At 38.1% G+C, this 23071-nt stretch overlaps 1 protein-coding gene across 1 annotated transcript in view; it reads left to right on the forward strand.

Annotated features, from left to right (window-relative positions):
• Positions 1-523: 523 nt before the first annotated feature.
• LOC115222564 (AH receptor-interacting protein) overlaps positions 524-23071 on the forward strand; it is a 39429-nt gene continuing 16881 nt past the window's right edge. Inside the window, exons 1-2 of the mRNA XM_029792838.2 lie at positions 524-861; positions 9830-10009. Coding sequence (XP_029648698.2) covers positions 721-861; positions 9830-10009 — 321 coding nt within the window. The 5' untranslated portion in view covers positions 524-720. The remainder of the gene's footprint in view (positions 862-9829; positions 10010-23071) is intronic.

Consider the following 23071-nt stretch of genomic DNA (forward strand, 5'->3'; position numbering starts at 1 on the left):
GTAGTTATGTTAGAGAAGGGTGAGATCACGCATCGGAACTCTCAACTTGTTCCAAAACAAAAAAATATACATACGAAAACCGAAGATAAACAAAAAGTGATGCGGGATAAGATCTGAAAACTTTTTTTTTTTCTTTTTCTTTTAATTATAAGTACGTTCTCCAAAATATTAAGGAAGAAATATATCGAAGTAGTAATATTTAGACATGGTGTGAATGCAGAAAGAACCACTTGTTATATGACCAAGTTCTTTTTCCTGATAATAAACTATCTACGAGTCTAAATGGTTGGATAGTGAACATTTTTTTTTTTAAAGAAAATTTTACAGATTCTCGTTTTTGGATTTGGTTTGCAAGATTCTTTATATGAGTTCGTGTGTTGAAGCATATTCTGTTGTGTCTGGGGAGAGTCATTTTCTTTTGGTGCCTTATTATTTAACACACTCACCGGTAAAATTTCCGTTTATTCCTTATTTTTATTTTCTAAAATTTTCGTTGCGTCTTGCAACATTTTCAATAGTCTTGATTCAGATTCTGAATTTCTGATACGCAAACCATAAAAATCCGAACAGAATTTTTTTAAAGGTACAGTAAAGTAGAATCTAATTGGGTATGATCGCAAAGTTCGCCAAAAGTAATTAAAACATTTGAGATGCGAATGTAATTATAGAGAAGAGGAAGGAGAAGAAGAAAGAATAAAGAATCCGCTCGATGCCAAATGAATGAAACGAGAATTATCTCCCTTGGTTGTATCTACGATGGCTGATATCTTCAGGACGCTCGCAGAAGAAGGTATTCAAAAGAGGATTCTTTTCGCTGGTCAAGGCGAAATTCCTGACTATGCAGACGGTAAAGGATGGAAGGTATTAATTTTATTTTAAATCGAAACAAGTTTCGGTAAACGATCAGTTACCATATGTAAGAAAAAAACCAAAAAAAAAAAAAAACAAACCAATACGACTTTCGCTTTAGATTGGAATAAAAAAACCAAACCAGTTTCGCAAAAAAAAGAAAAGACAGAACACCTTAGTAGAGAAAGACAAGGCATTTTTAAATCTTTTAATGTTAATTTCTACTTTATACATAATTTTTTTTTTTTACACAGTTGTATATAATACGGATCTTATCTATTTACTTTCGCCACCGAATATTTGCCTTTTTTTTGTTCCTTGTCAGAATTTCATTCGCAGCTGGAATGCTTTGTAGGAATACGAGATTATCGAATACTTACATGCATTTTAATACCTGATCGTAACCTTTTAACCAAAGATTTTTGATTAAAAACAACAAAAAGAGCCCTTTTTGTTGTCACTTCTTATTTAATAATTTTCAACTGTTGACTTTGCTCTGGCTTCCAACATTTCAAAACAGATGATGATTGTCATCTGTACCATGTTCTACGTCTCGAATCTCCCTCCTTAGTGGTTACAAGTTCAGCTTTCATAAAGCCAAATCTACTAGAAACCTAGTCTTGCATGTCATTTTCCTGAGGGTCCTCGCCTGAGAAATTCGGTGTAAACAATGTTGTCGCATTTCATCCATTTTGCTACCAAAACGACTTGTACGTTCAGTCCATCTCTCGTCTTTTGGATCGGAGGCTTCCCGACAATAACCCAGAGTTAGGTATTCTTCTTCGTATTCTTCATTCGGTTCATCAAAGACCGACATGCTGTCTTCTCCAACGACCACTCCTACGCTGATGATAACATCCTTTTTTTCTTTTTCCGTCCTAATCTTCCACACCCAAGTGTCATTCACATGCAACCTAAACAGGATATACCAAACCCGCGTTAATTCCACGAGAGAACCCTTGAAAATATTCTTGAATGGAGTCATGCCAAGCATTTAGACACAATCGACAAATGTCAAAAACACGTCAATAAACACCTTACTTGAACATGAACAGGGCAACTGGAAAGCTTAAGGTTGTTACGGATGTTAGGCCTGAGCGTTACGGACGGTTTCACCTGTTGTCGCACATACTTAAAAAAGAATGTATCACAGAGACAGGCCTTCCTGTTCGGGACCAGAAAGTACTTCAGACCCCAACAACAGCTCTCTACAAAGTTCAGGTGGAAGTACGACGGAGTGCCTCTTTCACATCTGCAATGATGCTGGTGCACCCTCTGAGAAAAACCACCTGGCTGGTTGTCTTAAGTTTCTTTCTTATACACATTTCAAAAGCACTCCAACCTCTGGCACGGCAATGTGATGTCTGCCTTCTCTTTGCTTTTCTATCACTATTTTTGTAGCCCGTGCACCTCAAATTTGCGTGGTCTTGCGCTGCATTCATTCAGACACACCCTACTCACTTATCTCCCCTTCTGTCATCACCTGCATATCTCCATAACCAGGCTCATGCTAACCGCTTATGTACCGTCCATACGCTAGGGTGTCAACCCTCTGGAATTCCTACCCTGTCCATGTGTTTTACTATTATTTATTTCCTCTGCAACCATCAGCTTTCAAGAAGGTTAACTACTTTGATCTCAGAATGCTTATTAAGGCAGTCATTAACACCACCTTATGCCAATCAAGCTACTTGTAGCACTCTGGCTTCTGTGTGTGTGTGTGTGTGTGAGACAAATGAAATTCAAAATCGATTTCATTAAATAAAAGTTCGTCGTCGTCGTCATCATGATCATCATCATTATCCCCCTTAATACCCACTTTTCAAGGCTTGCATGTGTCAAACGGAATTTATTGAGGCAGGTTTTCTCTTTCCTCGACAGATGTCCTTCGTGTCACCATGACATATGCCCTTCTTTGCCCCCAGCTCTCACCTGTTTCCAAGCAAGATAATATTTGACAGTAGCCAGACATGTTTTTCATAAAAGAATGGAAATGAAGAACTTGGCATGTATGATGATGATGATGCTCATTTACAACTACCATATGACATCAAGACAAGAACGCACACAAATATGTATACATATAATATATACACACATACAGATACATGGAAGCACTCCGTCGGTTACGACGACGAGGGTTCCGGTTGATCCGAATCAACGGTACAGCCTACTCGTGAAATTAACGTGTAAGTGGCTGAGCACTCCACAGACACGTGTACCTTTAACGCAGTTCTTGGGGATATTCAGCGTGACACAGAGAGTGACAAGGCCGGCCCTTTGAAATACAGGTACAACAGAAACAGGAAGTAAGAGTGAGAGAAAGTTGTGGTGAAAGAGTACAGCAGGGATCACCACCATCCCCTGCCGGAGCCTCGTAGAGCTTTAGGTGTTTTTGCTCAATAAACACTCACAACGTCCGGTCTGGGAATCGAAACCGCGATCCTATGACCGCGAGTCCGCTGCCCTAACCACTGGGCCATTGCGCCTCCACACATACAGATACATACACTCACAAATATATATACATATAACACATACATACACATGACAGGCCTCTTTCAGTTTCTGTTTACCAAAACTGCTCACCAGGCTTTGGCCAGCCTGGAAGATACTTGCCCAAGGTGCCATGCAGTGGGACTGAACCTAAAACCACATGGTCAGGAAGCAAGTTTCTTATCCACACAGCCATACTTGTGCCTAGAATTTTTTTTTTAAATAAATGAGAAAACATGAAAAAAAAATCCTAGATAAAAAAAATAAAACTTGAACAACTGTAAAATTTGATATTAAGAATTAACAATTGCCTTATGCTTGTTTATCAAGACATTCCATCTTTTTTTAAAACACTTTGCCTTTATACCAAGCCAAAGCGAAAGTCGTAAACCGAACACTTACTCAAACATCAACTCTGTTATTTTTTATCTTTTCTTATATTTTTCTGTTTCAGTCATTAAACTGTAGCCATGCTGGGGCACTGCCTTGAAGGATTTTTTTAGGCAAAAGAATTGGCCTCAGTACTTATTTTTTAAGCATGGTAGTTATTCTATCAGTCTCTTTTGCCAAAACTGCTAAGTTACAGGGATGTAAACACAACAACACCAATTGTCAATTGATAGAGGAAGCAAATACAGACGCATATACACATACAGATATATGTGGAGGCACATGGCCTAGTGGTTAGAGCAGCGGTCTTGCGGTCGAGGGATCGTGGGTTCAAATCTCAGACCGGGCGATGTGTGTGTTTATGAGCGAAACACCTAAGCTCCACGCGGCTCCGGCAGAAGGTAATGGCGAACTTCTGCTGACTCTTTCGCCACAACTTTCCCTCACTCTTTCCTCCTGCATCAAGCAGCTCACCTGCGACGGACCAGCGTTCCGTCCAGTTGGGGAACCTATACGCCAAGGAAACTGAGAAACTGGCCCTTATGAGCCAGGCATGGCTTGAGTAGGAACAAAAACAAACAAAACATATGATAAAGATGGAATATACAAGAAACTTTATTGCTCACAATGATCATTTCAACACATCCTGCATCAATCCCTTGTGGGTGGGATACAATACAACTGGTCTTCTTTCAGTTTCTGTCAACCAAATTCACTCAAAGATTTGGTCACCTTAAGGCTATAGTAGAAGACACTTGCCCAATGTGCTATGCAGTGGGACTGAACCCAGAACCATATGGTTTGGAAGCAAACTTGTTACCAGCCAAGCCTACAATTTTTTTTTTCTTTTTACTTGATAAATTTTATAGGTAAACAAAAAAAAAATAAATGAGCCTTCAAAAAAGTACCTTCTCAGAATTGCTCAAGCTGCTAAAAATAACAGTTGAATCTTCCTTGAATCACACACTAGTGACTTAGAATGCAGGATGGTTCATTAAATAATATTGTCCTAGGTATCCCTAAAAATAGACAGGATAGTCATGACTTGAATGTGTTTGACTAAGGGTTAATGAACAACCACAGCATGGTAAGCAAAACACATGCACCAGCACATATGTATACACCATAAGTACATAAGTGTGTACAAACATCCAGCTTTACTTGATTTTTATCTAAAGCTTGTAGAAAATATGGTTTCAGAATATATTTACCACACAGCACTAAAATGTTCTTTGAGATGGTACAAATGTTATTGAAAAAAGCATGTTTTGGTATTAAGAAATATGGATATTGGTGGTGGAAATTATGTAGCCTGAAAAATTTAGGGTATGGTTAAGTAAGTCATGGCAGGAATTGTTAAAATAGGCATTCTTATACAGTTGGAATTGTAATGGAATGCTCTTTGAATGGAAACTAATCCAATATAAAGCACCCCCTCCCAAATTATATCCAGGAGAGAAGGGTATGATTCTGTGTTTAAAAACTTGGTTCTCAACCTTGTTATCAGGTTCAGTCCCTTTGCATAGTACTTGGGTAAGAGAAATAGTTGATAGGTTGGTTGCTTTACAATCACTTAGTCATGGGTTCAATCCTGCTGCATGGCACTTTCAACAAATGTCTTCAGCCTTAGCCTCATGTTGACCCATAATTTGTGTGGAATTTGGATGACAAAAGTTTGTGGTAACCTGTTATATTTATATCTATCTCTGTGTGTGTATAAGAAAGAAAGATGAAGAGTACCAAATATGATTAAAAACTGGCTCCCAGATTAACGTATATATCATCATCATCATCATCATTTAACATGAACGTTCCAAAGGACCGCACTGTGCTCTAGTGTCTACTTTGACACAGTTTCTATGGCTGATTGTCCTTCCTAATGCCAACCACTTTACAGAGTGTACTGGGTAGTTTTTTTTTTCATTATAATTTATATTTCTTTTGTAATTTTTCTCTGAAAAATTGTCCAGTACATTGGACAAAGTGACTAAAGGGGTTGATTTTCCATTCTATACCCCATTCAGTTGAAGGTCTTATATTGCAGGTTCTTGGTGACCTCACTAGTGTTGGTGTCACATAAAAAGAACTCTGTTACGTGGTTGGTGTTAGGAAGAGCATCCAGCTGTAGAAACCATGCCAAAGCAGACATAGAGTTTGGTACAGTCCTGGCGCATCTTCTCTTGTCAAATCATCCAAACCATGCCAAAATGGAAAAGGCAACAAGAGATGATAATGATGATGGACTTTTTCTACCAATTCTGCTAGCAAGGCTTTGGTCAGCTTGGAGCTATAGTAGAAAACACTTGCTCAAGGTGCCCTGCAGTGGGACTGAACCCAAAACCACATAGTTGGGGAAGCAAGCTCCTTGCTCCCACATCCATACCTGCACCTACAAGTCAAACCAGCATCTATTCTGTTATATATTGCTTGTTGAAGCAATGAAGCCATTGTTTAAATGGGATTGGTGGAAATAGGAAATTGAGATGTTCAGGCATTTACAAAATGATTCGGGCAAAAGAAATGAAATCACTATATATTTTTATTTGCCTCTTCCATTCCAAACATCCAGCCACAGCAGATGTATAAAGTATAGTTCCTTATCTGTTCTTATTTAGAGAGTTTTATTTGATCTGTTCCATACATTCGCTCCAAGAAATTAATCAAACGGTTTAACTCGGTCCTTGTAAGTAATAGATTGTTCATATAAAATGGAAATTTCATAGAAAATTCAAAGTCCTAGTAGCTTCGTTATTACTATCCATTACTCCGTTATCATCATTGTCTGGAGCCAAATGGGGAAAAAAGAAGCTCTGTATGGTCACTCACTGTGTTTGAAGAAGCAAGTACAGCTTTAAATGTTGTTACTGTATCATGTTAGAAATGAATGAATATCCCAAATAAATAGTATTGAATACATGCATACATTTAATAGGTGCAGGCGTGGCTGTGTGGTAAATGGCTTGCTTCCCAACCATATGGTTCTGGGTTCAGTTTCATTGCATGTCACCTCAGCAGGTGTCTTATACTATAACCTCAGGTTGACTAAAGCCCTGTGAGTGGATTTAGTAGACAGAAACTAAAAGAAGCCCATTGTATATATATGGGTATGTGGTTTGTATGTATATATATATGTATGTATGTATGTGTATATATATATATAATTATATATATATATATTATATATATATTATATAATATATATATTATATATATATATATATATATATATATTATATTATAATATATATATTATATATATTTATGTGTGTGTGTGTCTGTGTGTATTGTCTGTGTTTGTCTCCCCACAGTTAATTGACAATTGATGTTGGTATGTTTACGTCCCCATAACTGAGCAGTTTGGCAAATGAGACTGATATAATAAGTCCTAGGCTTACAAAGAGTGTCTTCAACTAAAAAAAAACACTCTTTAAGGCTGTGCTCCAGCATGGCCGCAGTCAAATGACTGAAACAAGTGAAACAATAAAGAATATATTTTTACACACACAGACATACATACACTTACACACACACACACATAAATGAGAGTGTATGAGTGTATATCACCAAAAGGCTCTGAAACAGTGTATCCTTGAGAAAAACAGATTTGATTTTTGAAATCTGCATCCCAAATACAAGGATTTTGGTAAATAGTAATCAAAAAAATATAATTTGATATGAGAAAAAGCTCAACTTTCATATTGTCATGTCTACTTCTTTCTGTGACTTTATCTTTTTATTTCTCTTTCTCTCTCTCTCTCTCTCTCTCTCTCTCTCTCTCTTTGACTTTTAAGCTTTCCCCTCTCTATACATATTTACCACACTCCCTCTCAGCATGTATGTATATCACTCACGTGTGCTACTCCTCAACCTTTCTCTTCATGTGACATGTAATTGCTTTCATTTTCTTTAAAACTTCATTGTTGAAATGTTTTTGCTTTCATTTTATGATAGCTATCATGCAGCAAATAGTAGCTTCTAAATCCTGTTTTCTGACTGGCAAACCAGATGGCTGCACCAGGCTGCAATCTTGATCTGGCAGAGTTTCTACAGCTGGATGCCCTTCCTAACACCAACCACTCTGAGAGTGTAGTGGGTGCTTTTTACGTGCTGTCGGCACAGGTGCCAGGGGAGGCAGGCAATGGCAATGACCTCGCTTGAATCTTTTTACACATGCCACCAGCACAGCTGCCAGTAAGGTATGCATAGGCCACGAGGTTATGGTCTTATTTGGTTTGCCAGGTCTTCTCAAGCACAGCATATTTCCAAAAGTCTCAGTCACTAGTCATTTCCTTGGTGAGGCCTAAAGTTCAAAGGTCGTGCTTCACCACTTCATCCCAGGTCTTCCTGGGTCTACCTCTTCCACAGGTTCCTTCAATCACTAGGTTGTGGGACTTTTTCACACAGCTATCCTCATCCATTCTTGCCACATGACCATACCAGTGCAGTCGTCTCTCTTGCACACCACATCTGATGCTTCTTAGGTCCAACTTTTCTCTCAAGGTACTTACACTCTGTCAAGTATGCACACTGACATTACACATCCATCGGAGCATACTGGTTTCATTCCTTGCGAGCTTACGCATGTCCTCAGCAGTCACAGCCCTTGTTTCACTGCCATGTAGCATGGCTGTTCATACACATGTGTCATACAATCTACCTTTTACTCTGTGCGAGAGGCCCTTTGTCACCAGCAGAGGTAAGAGCTCTCTGAACTTTGCCCAAGCTATTCTTATACTAGCAGCTACACTTTCGGCGCACCCTCCCCCGCTACTGACTTGGTCACCTAGGTAACAGAAGCTATCAACTTCTTCTAGTTTTTCTCCGTGGAATGTGGCAGAAGTTGTTCTCTGTGCATTTTCAGTGTTTATTGCTCCTGAGCATCTGCCACATAGAAAAACTATCTTCCCAGTTAGCCTTCCTTTGATATTACTGCACCTCTTATGTGTTCATAGCTTACACTGGGTACCTCTTATAGAGTTTCTACCTATGCCTCTACTACAGATTGAGCAGGGCCATCTACCTGAAGGGATTTGTGGTTTGCCTGCCTTCCTACTTATTAGGACTTTGGTTTTAGCTAGGTTGATTCTAAGGCCCTTCGATTCTAATCCTTGTTTCCACACTTGAAACTTCTCCAGTTCTGACAGTGACTCAGCAATTAGAGCAAGGTCATCAGCATAGAGGAGCTCCCAGTGGCATCCTATCTTGAATTCCTCCGTTATTGCCTGGAGGACTATGATAAATAGGAGGGGACTGAGGACTGACCCTTGGTGGACCCCTACCTCTACCCTGAATTATTCTGTGTAGTCGTTGCCAACCCTCACCTTACTGACAGCGTCCCTGTACATGGCTTGCACAGTTCTCACTAACCATTCATCTATTCCTAGTTTCCTCATTGACCACCAGATAAGGGATCGGGGGATCCTGTCAAAGGCTTTCTCCATGTCAACGAAAGCCAGGTACAGGGGCTTATCTTTGGCTAGATATATATATAATGGATAATAAAAAGAATGGTTTACACCTGTTAGCTTACTAGTAAAGCGCAGTCACTTTCTTGTATATTCCATCTTCCGTCTTTCATTCGTCATATATATATATACATACATACATACTTACATATATATAATTTTATCAACTGTGGCTTTATCTTGTAGCCAAGATTTCAGGTTCTTCTTTGTTGAATGCTTCCTTTATGGTGATGCTGTTGATAACTCTGTAGACCAATTCTTACATAGCAGAATTGATGGCATTGATTGCATGGTAAAGTTGGTGGAGGACAAAGTTGATTTTATTGAGCTTTTTTCTCTTGTCATTTGATTTCTTCCATTTCTCCACTGGTAGCTTCAAATTTTATATATATATAGCTGTATGTGCTGGTTTGTTTACACCCCCCCCCCCCATAATTTCATGCTTTGGCAAAAAGAGACTGATAGAGTAAATAATACTAAGCTTGATCTATTCAACTAAACCCTCCAAGAAAGTGCCCCAGTATGGCCACAATCCCATGACCGAAACAGGTAAAAGACGAAAGATAACTGCCAGTTTATCATTGTGTATTTCTTTATTGTTATTTTTTTTTTTTTTTTGTTATTTTCAGTTGACATTCCACTATGTTACCAAAATGTGCGATGAAGATAGCACCATTCTGGATGACAGTCGTAAAATGGGGAAACCCATGGAGTTACTTTTGGGAAAGAAATTCAAGTTTGATGTTTGGGAGAAGTGTATTAGGTCCATGAAAATTAACGAGGTTGCTGAGTTTCTAGTGAACACTGATGTAAGTTTTATTTTATTTTCCTTCCACATATGGACTTGTACTTGGACCTCACATCTCCCCCCCCCCCCTCTCTCTCAAGCTATATATTTGCCTCTTCAGCATGACACCTTTCCTCTGCCTCTGTCGTAGTTTCTTATTCCTCTTGTCCGTATTCTGCTCAGTTGAAGTGGCATTGTCTTGCAAGGAACTTGGAGACCTCACTGGTGCTGGTGCCATGTAAAAAAAAAACACCAAGTGCACTCTGTAAAGTGATTGACATTAGGAAGGGTGTCCTGTTATAGAAACCATTCCAAAGCAGACAGTAGAGCTTGGTGCTGTCTTCTGACTTGCCAGTTCCTGTTGAACTGTCCAGCCAATGCCAGCATGGAAAATGGACCTTAAATGATGATGATGATGATGAAGAGGAGGAAGAGGCAGTATAATTAGGCACAGATATAGTTGTGTAGTCAAGAAGTTTGTTATTCAATCGCATAAACTGAGAATGTTTCGAATCACTTCGGCTGCAGAGTTTCCTTTTTTTTCTATTCATTAAAGCATTATGTGCCTCAAATGCTCTATGGATACTTCCATGTTAGAAAGGGTTTCAATCAAAAGACATTTGAATTCTATTATTCTGTAAAATAATATTTAATTAGTTTAAATGTACACAAGTGCATAAAAATAATTTTAATTCCATTAGACATTCTAAAATACTATTAAATTTCATTCAATTTTAAAAAAGGTAAAATCAGACAGAACTTATGGGATGACCTGATGTATATATATATATATATATATATATATATATATATATATATATATTATATATATATATATATATATATATATATATAAATTAGAAAAAAACCACCTTTTATCAATTCAAAATGAACAATTAAATTACACCATCTAGAAAATTATATAAAAGAATATTAAAATAAAAATAACAATGATATGCCGATGATTAAGAAAATTGCATCATAATAATAAAAACGTATATATTTGGTATATATATATATATATATATAGTATATTGTTCCATTACCAGTAGAACCAATGAAAAGTACACTATCCAGCAAGATATAAATATCATCTAATAAACACAGGATTTCAATGCAAGCTACTGCAAGTTTATTCTGGGGAGAGTCATTTTCTTTTTGTGCCTTATAATTTAACACACTCACTGGAAAAAATTGCCACTTATTTCTTATTTTTATTTTCCTAAAATTTCCATTGCGTCTTGCAACCTTTTCAATAGTCTTGCAAGACGCAACGAAAATTTTAGGAAATAGAAATAAGAAATGAGTGGAAACTTTATCGATGAGTGTGTTAAATTATAAGGCACAAAGAGAAAATGACTCTCCCCAGACACAACAGAATATGCTTCAATACACAAACTCATATAAAGAATCTTGCAAACCAAATCCAAAAATGAAATACTATAAGTTTCATGGGATCTTTTTGGTTTGAATGGCAGTTTTTTCTAGCGGTGTCATATGAAATTGTCACCCATAATTATGACCCTAGTATCGATCTATTGCATTTCAATCTGTTTTAGGGTTAGGGGTGGGGGGAAGGGTATCTTTTTTCTTCACAAATGTAAATAAACCCAGTCTGTTTCTTAAACGAGGGACATATTCATATGGCACAGAATGTTTTCACCTCAATGGACGTCATTGATTGGTTGAAATTGCAGAAATTGAAGAAAAAAAAACAACAAATATCTTACAAACTATAGAATTTTCTCAATAAAGCCAAGAGAAAAAAAAGAGATTTTATAACCACATTCTACCAGTATGCGAAATTTGAAAGTGTTTAGTTACGTGGAAATTATTTTTAAAAACTGCCGTTCAAACCGAAAAGATCTGTTTCATGTCCTGATAGTACAAGAAAAAAAAAGAAAAAGCTTTAGTTATTATGTCAATATATTTTATTTTAATAAAAGTGTACAGAGAACACATTTTCACCCTACCACCTTGTATTCTATCTACCAGTTATCACGATATTGAGTTTAGGGAAAAAGAAATTAAGTATGATACATAGAATTCTATAGCATATTGTGAATTTATTGAAACACATTTATACATAGGTCAGTCTAGTCATTAAAAATACATCACAAAAGTTTGTTGTTATGCTAATGTGTTGATACTCTTAAAGTTGGTGTGGGAAAACTAAAATAACTTCCTTGTGATTTTATGTGGGTTTTTTTTCTTGTTATGAAAGGTAATACAAGAAATTCAGTAATAAATGGTTCCGGTATAAGCCAGTATGTGATCTTCTATTTGGTTACTCGTAATGCTAGACATAATAGGCAAATCTCTTTAAAACGAAGAGAAAATTAGATGATGCAGTCCTAGATAGACTGTAGCTTTAACCCTTTAGCATTCAGATTACTCTGTCAAATGCAAAGTCTCTCTCTCTTTTACTCTTTTACTTGTTTCAGTCATTTGACTGCAGCCATGCTGGAGCACCGCCTTTAGTCGAGCAACTCGACCCCGGGACTTATTCATTGTAAGCCCAGTACTTATTCTATCGGTCTCTTTTGCCGAACCGCTAAGTGACGGGGACATAAACACACCAGCATCGGTTGTCAAGCAATGTTAGGGGGACAAACGCAGACACACAAACACACACACACACAAACATACACACATATATATATATATATATATATATATATATACGATGGGCTTCTTTCAGTTTCCGTCTACCAAATCCACTCACAAGGCTTTGGTCGGCCTGAGGCTATAGTAGAAGACACTTGCCCAAGGTGCCATGCAGTGGGACTGAACCTGGAACCATGTGGTTGGTAAGCAAGCTACTTACCACACAGCCACTCCTGCGCCTCTGTTTAATTATATCGTTTAAAATTAATTGTACAGCATCTTGTAACTCTGAGATTTTGATGATGTCCCTGTTTATTTTTAGAATGACTTTGTAGGGTAGGTGTGAGAGGTCAGAGCTGGCTGGTTTGAGCATAAAACAGGAAGACAATTGATATGGCCAGTTTAAACACTAAAGGGTTAAAAAAAATGCCTTTCATCACAGGTCATGCTGGTTTCAGTAATCAGTAATATTTATATAGCAGTTGCATTTGGTTGATTTGAAAGATAAAAAGTTAATGATGGAACCATGTTTGCCATTTGTTAGTAGTAAACAAGGTCTGTAATCTTAGGACAATAAAAGGATTTTGTTCTGTTGATTCGTCCGGCATAGCTTGAAGATCAGTGAGTTTCTTCAGGTAGATCTGCTACTATTCTGCATTGAGAGATCACAGCTCCAGTATTATAGACATGTGATTAGAATGTCGCAGGAAAGAATTGTTAGAATTCTTTAAGGAGACTTAGGAGTAGATTACGAATGAGATGGCTAGATAATATCCATTGTCTCAGTTGATCATCTTTTGGGATCCAAGCAGAAAATCTCATGACACTTGCTTCTGATGGGACCTTATCGAGGAAGTACCCGAAGATTCTACCTTCATGTCTCTCCCAGGAATAGTGAGAGTAGAAGATGGATGGATTTGTTGTTGTAGAATTTTATCCATTTACTAGCAGAGGTACCTGGCATTGCTTGGGATTAAAATGGTATAGTTTGTCTATATATACATTACAGTTAGGTTGAAACAGGTGATACGGGAAAGTGCAGCATCGATGATAAAACAATTGTAGAGTAAACTAGCACTATGACCTGGCAACGCCGGGTCATAGTGCTAGTGCATACATATACAGCTGCGTGCGTGCACACATACATGCGGGTACTGTCCAAATCTCCGACCATACAGCTAGCTGGCATTCAATTGGCGTATCAAGTTTCGGGCATTTTGATTGGGTTTTGGATAGAAAATTCACAAAAAAGTCACTTCTATTGATTTTTTAATGGCTATGCGGGGTGACTGGGGAAATGTAAAGATGTGCACGACCACCCTTGGACGGTTTTGAATGACCATAGAAAGTGCGAGCCCTCTAACTGAAAAGTTGTGGATTTGTATAAAGGACACACACACACAGACATTTTGCCATTTATATATATAGAGATGATAGACTAATTCGACTAAGTGACATGTCATGCCTCTGTTTAGAGTATTCCAGGCCCTAACAGATCATGGAAAATTTGGGGGTTGGGATGTATGAACACACCGCAAAGCTGTTAGTGGATAAACTCGCCTTTGCAGCAGTCAGTGCTGCGTCTAACATGACCCATCATATGGTTGAGAGTCAAACGAATGGAGGTGTAATGGAGATCATCATCATCATCATCGTTTAACGTCCGTTTTCCATGCTGGCATGGGTTGGACAGTTCGACCGGGGTCTGGGAAGCCAGAAGGCTGCACCAGACTCCAATCTGATCTGGCAGTGTTTCTACAGCTGGATGCCCTTCCTAACGTCAACCACTCCGTGAGTGTAGTGGGTGCTTTTTACGTGCCAGGCGAGGCTGGCAACGGCCATGATCGGTTGGTTGTGATATTGTACGTAAATGGGTACATTCTGGAAATGAGCTGCAACGGGGAAGTGAACTATTGAAATGTTGTAGAAGGTGAAGAGTTGATATTGGATTGCTTGTGTGGGTGGAGAATAAGAAACATAAAGCGAGCCTATGCAGTCACATGAGAATATGTAGTAATGAATTACTTGAAAAAAGATAAGGCATAATGGCTTACTGTGTGGTATGTATATAGTATGTCTGTGTATTTTTGTATGCAGTGTAAATTAATGAAATATAAGCAAATGAACGAAAGAGAAGCACATGTATGGAACTGCTAATTTAACAGTAAATGCCACAATAATTATTACAGAGACAAAGAATTATATATATATATATAGAATAAATTTCTTAACGGAAGGGTAAATATGTAATTGTAAACACTTTGCAACCGCTGCGATAATTATTAACTGGTAATGAAACAGTCATCATCATCATCATCATCGTTTAACGTCCGTTTTCCATGCTGGCATGGGTTGGACGGTTCGACCGGGGTCTGGGAAGCCAGGAGGCTGCACCAGGCTCCAATCTTTATCTGGCAGAGTTTCTACAGCTGGATGCCCTTCCAAACACCAACTACTCCGAGAGTATAGTGGGTGCTTTTTACGTGCCAGTCAGGCACTACTGGCAACGACCTCGCTCGAATCTTTTACACATGCCACTGGCACGGGGCCAGTCAGGCGGTACTGGCAATGACCTTGCTCAAATCTTTTTACACGTGCCACTGGCACAGGTGCCAGTGAAGCGACGTTGGTAACAATCACGCTCGAACGGTGCCCTTGTATGTGTCACAGGTATGGAAGCCAGTTGGCTTCTCTGGCAACGATCTCGCTTGGATGGTGCCCTTGGCACCCTACTAGCACAGGCCTAAGTACCAGTAAGGCGACGCTAGTAATGATCATTTTCGAATAGCCGCTCTGTCAATGATCACATTCGTATGGTGCTCTTTGCACCCCGCTAGCACAGATGCCAGTCATCAAATTGATTTTCATTTGATTTTGAAACAGTGAATGTGTATTTTTATATATACCTCAGACATTGCCACCTCATTGTTTTATTCAAGAGTTTCACCTCTAGAACTCACATACATACATTCAGGCATGTCAGTCGTCACATATGTATATGTATGTGTAGATGTGTGTGTGTGTGTGTTTAATAACATACGTAACGTGGAAACACACACACTTACAAACACATACACACTCATACACTCACACAGATATACACTATATACAAAATGTGACATCATCATTGTGGTATAAAATGTTCTTGACATACACTCACATAGATATACTAAGATAGCCACACATTGACATACATACACACATGTCAGTTGTTACATATGTATATGTATGCGTAGATGTATGTGTAGTTAATAACATACCTAACGCAGAGAAACACACTATGGGACATATGCACACTCATGCACTTACACACACTCACAGACAAGATACATAATCATATACAAAATGTGATGTTGCTGTCATGGTATAAAATGTCTTGTTGACAATAGAAAGATTGGATCTTTTCCGTTTGAACGGCAGTTTCTAACATAATTTCCAGGTAACTAAAAAATTTTAAACTTCATATACTGGTAGAATGTGTTTATAAAACATTTTTTTCTCTTGGCTTTATTGAGAAAATTCTATAGTTTGTAAGATATTTGTTGTTTTTTTCTTCAGTTTCTGCAATTTCAACCAATCACTGATGTCTATTGAGGTAAAAAAAAACATTCTGTGCCGTATGAATATGTCCCTCGTTTAAGAAACAGATTGGGTTTATTTACATTTGTAAAGGAAAAAAATACCCCCCCCCCAACCTAAAACAGATTGAAATGCAATAGATCGATACCAGGGTCATAATTATGGGTGACAATTTCATATGACACTGCTAGAAAAAACTTCCGTTCAAACCGAAAAAATCCGAAAGATTATATCTATAAAATGTTATATTGTTTTAATCAAAATGAAAGCAAAATTTCGTATTGACAATGGCCAGCCTTCACATACGTATAATAAGATAGACCCACACAGACATACATTCACACATATCAGTTGTCATATATGTATATGTGTATAGATGTGTGTGTTTAATAATGTACCTAATGCAGAAAGACACACACACTGAGACATATACACACTCATACACTCATACACACATACACTCACAGACAGATACACTGTCATGTACAAAAGGTGATGTCGTCGTCGTCGTTGTGGTATAAAACGTCCTGTTGACAATAGAAAGATTATCTCTATGAAAAGTTATATTGTCTTAATCAAGATGAAAATAAAATTTCATATTGACACTGACCAGCCCTCACATACATATAGTGTGTTTAATAATGTACCTAATGAAGAAAGACGCACTGTGAGATATACACTCACACATATACATTCACAGACAGATAGTCATATACAAAATGTGATGTCGTCATCAGTTATCACATGTATATATATATATATAATGTGACCTCGTGTGTACCGTTGGCGATTTTTTTCCCTCTGTCTTCCCTTCTCTGGATCTTTCCGTCTCCTATGTTTCCGACGAAGAGCTCCGCTCGAAACGTTAAACCCTCCTTCTTTCCTGAGCGTCCAATAATACTAAATTTGTTCCACGTCCTCGTGTTGTGTTTTTTTGTGCTTTCTTGTTTGGATTAACTTTATATATATATATATATGTGTGTGTGTGTGTATGTTTAATAATATATCATTACATATGTATACCTTTGTGTTGATGTGTGCATTTAATAACATAGCTAACACAGAAAAACACTTACGCTATATATACACACACTCATACACTTATGCACATACAGTCACAGACAGATAAACAGTCATATACAGAATGTGATTTTGGCGTCGCCGTTGTTATAAAATGTCCTGTTGACAATAGAAAGATTGCAGCATGGAAGATGCTTGTAAGCCATTCAAGAACACACAAAAACCATTAGTTTGACTTCAACATTTAAATTTCATTTGTGTCAAAATATTTTCCTTGCATTGAAACCATGACCTGTTCACTGACAAAACTTCTTGCTTCATCTGAGAAAGTAACAGTTAGTTCAGGATATATATATATGTTTATGTATGTATGTGTATATGCATGTATATATATATATGTGTGTAAATGCACATGCATATACATATATTTGTATGTATATATGTTAGCATAAGTGTATAGACATGTCTGCGTGTGTGTATATGTGTATGTACATGAAATGTATGTTTATGTACTTGTATGTGTGTCTGTTCAAGTTGTATATATAACTGTTACTCCATCGAAGATTGTGTATATATATGTCCCAAGCACATGGTGTTAGATCGAGTCACTTGCTATGCAAGTACATCTCCATAAATAGAAAGATTATCTCTATGAAATGTTGTATTGTTTTAATTGAAATGAAAATATAATTTCGTATTGACACTGATCAGCTCTCACATACATACAGTCTGTTTAATAACATACCTAGCGCGAAAAGACATGCACACACCCTGTGGGGTATATGCACACTCATACACATGCATTCACAGAGACACAATCATATACAAAATGTGACATCGTTAGAATTAAAAGTAAAAGTATAAAAATGAAACAATATATCACATTACACTATAGATGTTATTCTTTCACTTTTACTTGTTGACTTTTGACAAGTAATACAGGACCAGTGCCAATGTTGCATTGTTTTAATCCCCAGAAATTACATGTTGACACTCACGGGGTCTGATGGTATTACTATGTAGGCGACAGTTGGCAGAATCATCAGCAAGCTGGGTGAAATGCTTCGTGGTAATTCGTCTGCCGTTACGTTGTGAGTTCAAATTCCGCCGAGGTCGACTTTGCTTTCGGGGTTGATAAATTAAGTACCAGTTATGGTTGTTGGTGTTGTTTCCATTGTTGTTGCTGCCCTTCATCATTCGTTTTGAGTTTTTGCTGTGGTTATTTATATATTTGAGTTTACTTGATGTTGCAATAACATCCTCTTACAACAACTCACTGTTGTGGCAATGAAATATGGGAATCAAAATGGCTTGAAATAAAAGAAAAGAGGCATGTGTGTGTGTTTTGGTGAAGATTTTTTTTGCTATTGTAGTCATGTTACCCTGGTCTATGGTGTTGATCTCCGCTATTTTTGTTGCCACTAATACTCGTAAAATTGTTGTTGCTGTCATCACAGATGTATTGCTGTTGTTGTTGTTGTTGTTCTTGTTGTCATTGCCACTCCTCCATGTGACTAAGAATGTTGGGAAGTCTTTGTAAATGAATTCGATGATGGGGGAAGTTGTTGTTTCCTCACACTCTTGATATTGTTGAAAATGGTGCCACAGCCTACTTCACTGCTGACACGTACCAGTCCTACTGATGTTGCCATAGCCATGTATAAATACACGTTTCCTTCCATACTACATGGAAAAATTTTCACTTTGGCAATCGAAGCATGAGATGCAGATAAAAGTCTTGTGTTCTACTGCTCTCCTTCTCCAAATTTCAAACGTGTCTTCATTTTTTAATGAAAAAAAAAAAAATTTGTCATAGGCGCAGGAGTGGCTGTGTCATAAGTAGCTTGCCTACCAACCACATGGTTCTGGGTTCATTCCCACTGCATGGCCCCTTGGGCAAGTGTCTTCTGCTATAGCCTCGGGCCGACCAAAGCCTTGTGAGTGGATTTGGTAGACGGAAACTGAAAGAAGTGCGTTGTATATATGTACATATATATGTATGTATGTGTATATGTTTGTGTATCTGTGTTCGTCCCCGCCCCCAACTTCCGATGCTGGTGTGTTTCCGTCCCCGTAACTTAGCAGTTTGGCAAAAGAGACTGATAGAATAAGTACTAGGTTTCTAAAGAATAAAGTCCTGGGGTCGATTTGCTCGACTAAAGGCGGTGCTCCAGCATGGCCGCAGTCAAATGACTGAAACAAGTAAATGAGTAAAAGAATAACTAAAGATGATGAGGAAAATATTTATCTTGTATGATTAGTGGAGATACAAGCAAGAGTTTATTTACCTTGTTTTTCCTTAGAATGTCTGAAACAGTTTTAAGGGTGGGGGCGTCCAACTTCTCTGAGAGAAATTAATGAAATACTATGGTAACTTATTAACCCCTTAATATTCATATTACTCTGTGAGATGTAATGCTTCTTTATTTACATTGTTTTCAGCGCATTATCTTGTAACTTTGAGATTTCAATGATGTGAATGCTTATTTTTAGACTGATGTTGTAGAGTTGGTGCAAGAGGTCAGATCTAGCCAGTTTGAACATAAAGTGTTGTGGCTTATTTATGATTGCAAACTGATAGTGTTGTGGTTGGAGTTCAAATTCCTATGACATTGTAGGGTAGGTGTGAAAGGCCAGATCTGGCAAGTTTCAACATAAAACACAGAATATTTGGGCTGGATATGGCCAATTTAAATGCTAAAAGGTTAATCCACATTTCAACAGAATTATCAGATACATTGATGTTTCTGAGTATTTGGAGTATTTGGGCCAGATATGGCCAGTTTAAATGCGAAAGAATTAAACTTTGATTTTTGCTGTTAGAACAGCTAAGATACAATAATTATAATAAACAACCCTGCCACAAACAAACTGCATAGCATGGAATATATTTTTAATTCATTACCTTGGGCAAGTGTCTTCTACTATAATCTCGGGCTGACCAAAGCCTTGTGAATGGATTTGGTAGATGGAAACTGAAAGAAGCCCGTTGTATATATATATATATATATATATATATATGTATGTATTTGTGTGTCTGTGTTTGTGCCCCCCCCCCCAACATCGCTTGACAACTGATGGTGGTGTGTTTACTTTCCTGTAACTTAGCGGTTCAGCAAAAGAGACCGATAAAATAAGTACTAGGCTTCCAAAGAATAAGTCCTAGGGTCGATTTGCTCGACTAAAGGTGGTGTTCCAGCATGGCCACAGTCAAATGACTGAAACAAGTAAAAGAGAGTAAAAGAGAGATCTCAAACAGTACCCTCTCTATATAACATATATTCTATACATTTGCTATCAGTTATTATGATATTATTAAAATACAAGATTACATACATGTTTCTCATGGGTGGGGTGCCGTAAAGATAAAAAAAGGATGTGAACAAATCATTGTCTTTTATTTTCTAACTTTTGTTTTGGTCATTAGGCTGCGACCATGCTGGGTTTTTTCTTGAAGGGGTTTTTTTTTTTTTGTCAACTAAATTGATCTTAGTATTATTATTTTTTTAAGCCTGCTACTTATTCTATCAGTCTCTTTGCTGAGCCACTAAGTTATGAGGACACAAAACTAACCAACACGAGCTGTCAAGTAGTGGTGGTGGGGTGACAAGCACACGCACGTTCACACACACACATATATGACTAGCTTCTTTTAGTTTCTACCTACCAAATTCACTCACAAGGCTTTGGTCGGCCTGAGGCTATAGTAGAAGATACTTACCCAAGGTGTCACACAATGGGACTGAACCCAGAACCATGTGGCTGGGAAGCAAACTTCTTTTATTCATTATATTTGTTCCTTCTCGAGCCATGCCTGTCTCATAAGGGCTGGTTTCCCGGTTTCCTTGTCGTATAGGTTCCCCACCCAGACAGGATGCCGGTCCGTCACAGGTGAGCTGCTAGATACAAAAGGAAAGAGCAAGAGAAAGTTGTGACGGAAGAGTCAGCAGAAGTTCGCCATTATCTTCTGCTGGAGCCGCGTGGAGCTTAGGTGTTTCGCTCATAAACACACACATCGCTCAGTCTGAGATTCGAACCCACGAGTCCGTTGCTCTAACCACTAGGCCATGTGCCTCCACTTTTATTCATATTGGCCATAAAGGCCTTACATAGAGGAACGAAGCTGTAGGCTGGACATAGACATAATGTTATATGAAATGACAAATGAAAATGATGATAAATGAGAGCAACAACTGACTCCCACCAATCACTGCTTTCCCGAGAACATTGATCTTTTATAATTTCATTCACAAATCAAAAAGCAAAATGTGGCACTAAGCCTCTTACTTTTATTTTCAATTAACAATAACATTCAGTAAACATTTAGGCACTAAAGCCTCTTTATCCTTCCTCTCCGACCCGACCAGGCTGTATGCCTCCCGCAGGTAATGCTCCAGCTCCAGGTCTGAGCCTTCTGGGGCCCTGACCCGGAAGCAAACTTCTTACCACACAACCATGCCTGCACCTATCCTATCCACACAGCCACCAATTTCAATGGCTTTTGTTCAACATCATGGGAAAAGAAAGAAGCATTATATGAATGCAAACATTTTTTTTTGTCGTCTCATCGTTAAATCGGTAGGTCAAAACATTTCGCTAAATTTTTTTTTTTTTGTCTGCTGGCATGTGGGCAAGGGTGGGATCGGGGTGGGTGGGAGATCAGGATTTGTCAGTTTGAGAACACCATCCGACATAATAAACTCCCCGCTTTCCCATAAATTCATAACAACTCACATAATGCATATTCAACACTCGTCACACAACATTCATCCTAACGAGCCAGCCAGCCAGCCAGCCAGTCAGCCAACCTAGGAACTGAATAGAACAGCACAATGCACAGTTCACATATTTTCTAATTAACAGGCAAAAACACTAAAGTGACATCAAAGGTAACTGATCAAACCTCCCACAACAAAGCAAAACGAATACAATCTACAAAACATGCAATACAATGCTCTTGTGAAGGTGTGTGGACTAGTGGGTAGGATATTCGGCTCATCATCGTAAGGCCCTGATTTCAATTCTTGGCAGTGCATTGTGTCCTTGAGCAAGACTCTTTTATTTTGCATTGCTCCATTCCATTCAGCTGGGAAAAATGGGAAGTACATGTATTTCAAAGGACCGACCATGTCACATTCTGTGTCAAACTGAATCTCTCTGAGAACTACGTTAAGAGTATGCATGTCTGTGGAGTGCTCAGCCATTTGCACGTTAATTTCATGAGCAGGCTGTTCCGTTGATTGGACCAACTGGAACACTCACCGTTGCAACTGAGTCCAAATTTTTTGTTTTCTTTTTCTTATAAATCCCACAAAAGAAAACAGTGCACACATCTCAAAAAACACAGCAATGTATCTGATAATTCTGTTGAAATGTGCATTAACCTTTTAGCATTTAAATTGGTCATATCCAGCCCAAAAATATTCTGTTTTATGTTGAAACTAGCCAGATCTGGCCTTTCCCACCTACCCTACAATGCTATAGGAATTTGAACTCCAACCACAAAATTATCAGTTTGCAATCATGAATAAGCCACAACACTTTAATGTAATTGATCTAAAAGTTGACCAATCATCTTGAAGCAGTGGCTCCTTGAATATTCTTGGGATTCATGCCCTTTTACCCTAGTTAAGCAGTGTCGTGCCTAAATCACTAAAACCAGCAGACTGCAGTTAGCCTTCAAGCAAGACAGGTCACAGCAGAGCACAACTAGCTTTCAAACATAACCCATCACAGTTCTCTTTTCCAGGCTTCTACAATCATCATCAACATCGTTTAACATCTGCTTTCCATGCTAGCATGGGTTGGACGATTTGACTGAGAGCTGGCAAACCAGATGGCTGCACCTGGCTCCAATCTGATCTGGCAGAGTTTCTAC

The sequence above is a fragment of the Octopus sinensis genome, linkage group LG20 (assembly GCF_006345805.1).
Source record: "Octopus sinensis linkage group LG20, ASM634580v1, whole genome shotgun sequence".
Classification (NCBI taxonomy): domain Eukaryota; kingdom Metazoa; phylum Mollusca; class Cephalopoda; order Octopoda; family Octopodidae; genus Octopus; species Octopus sinensis.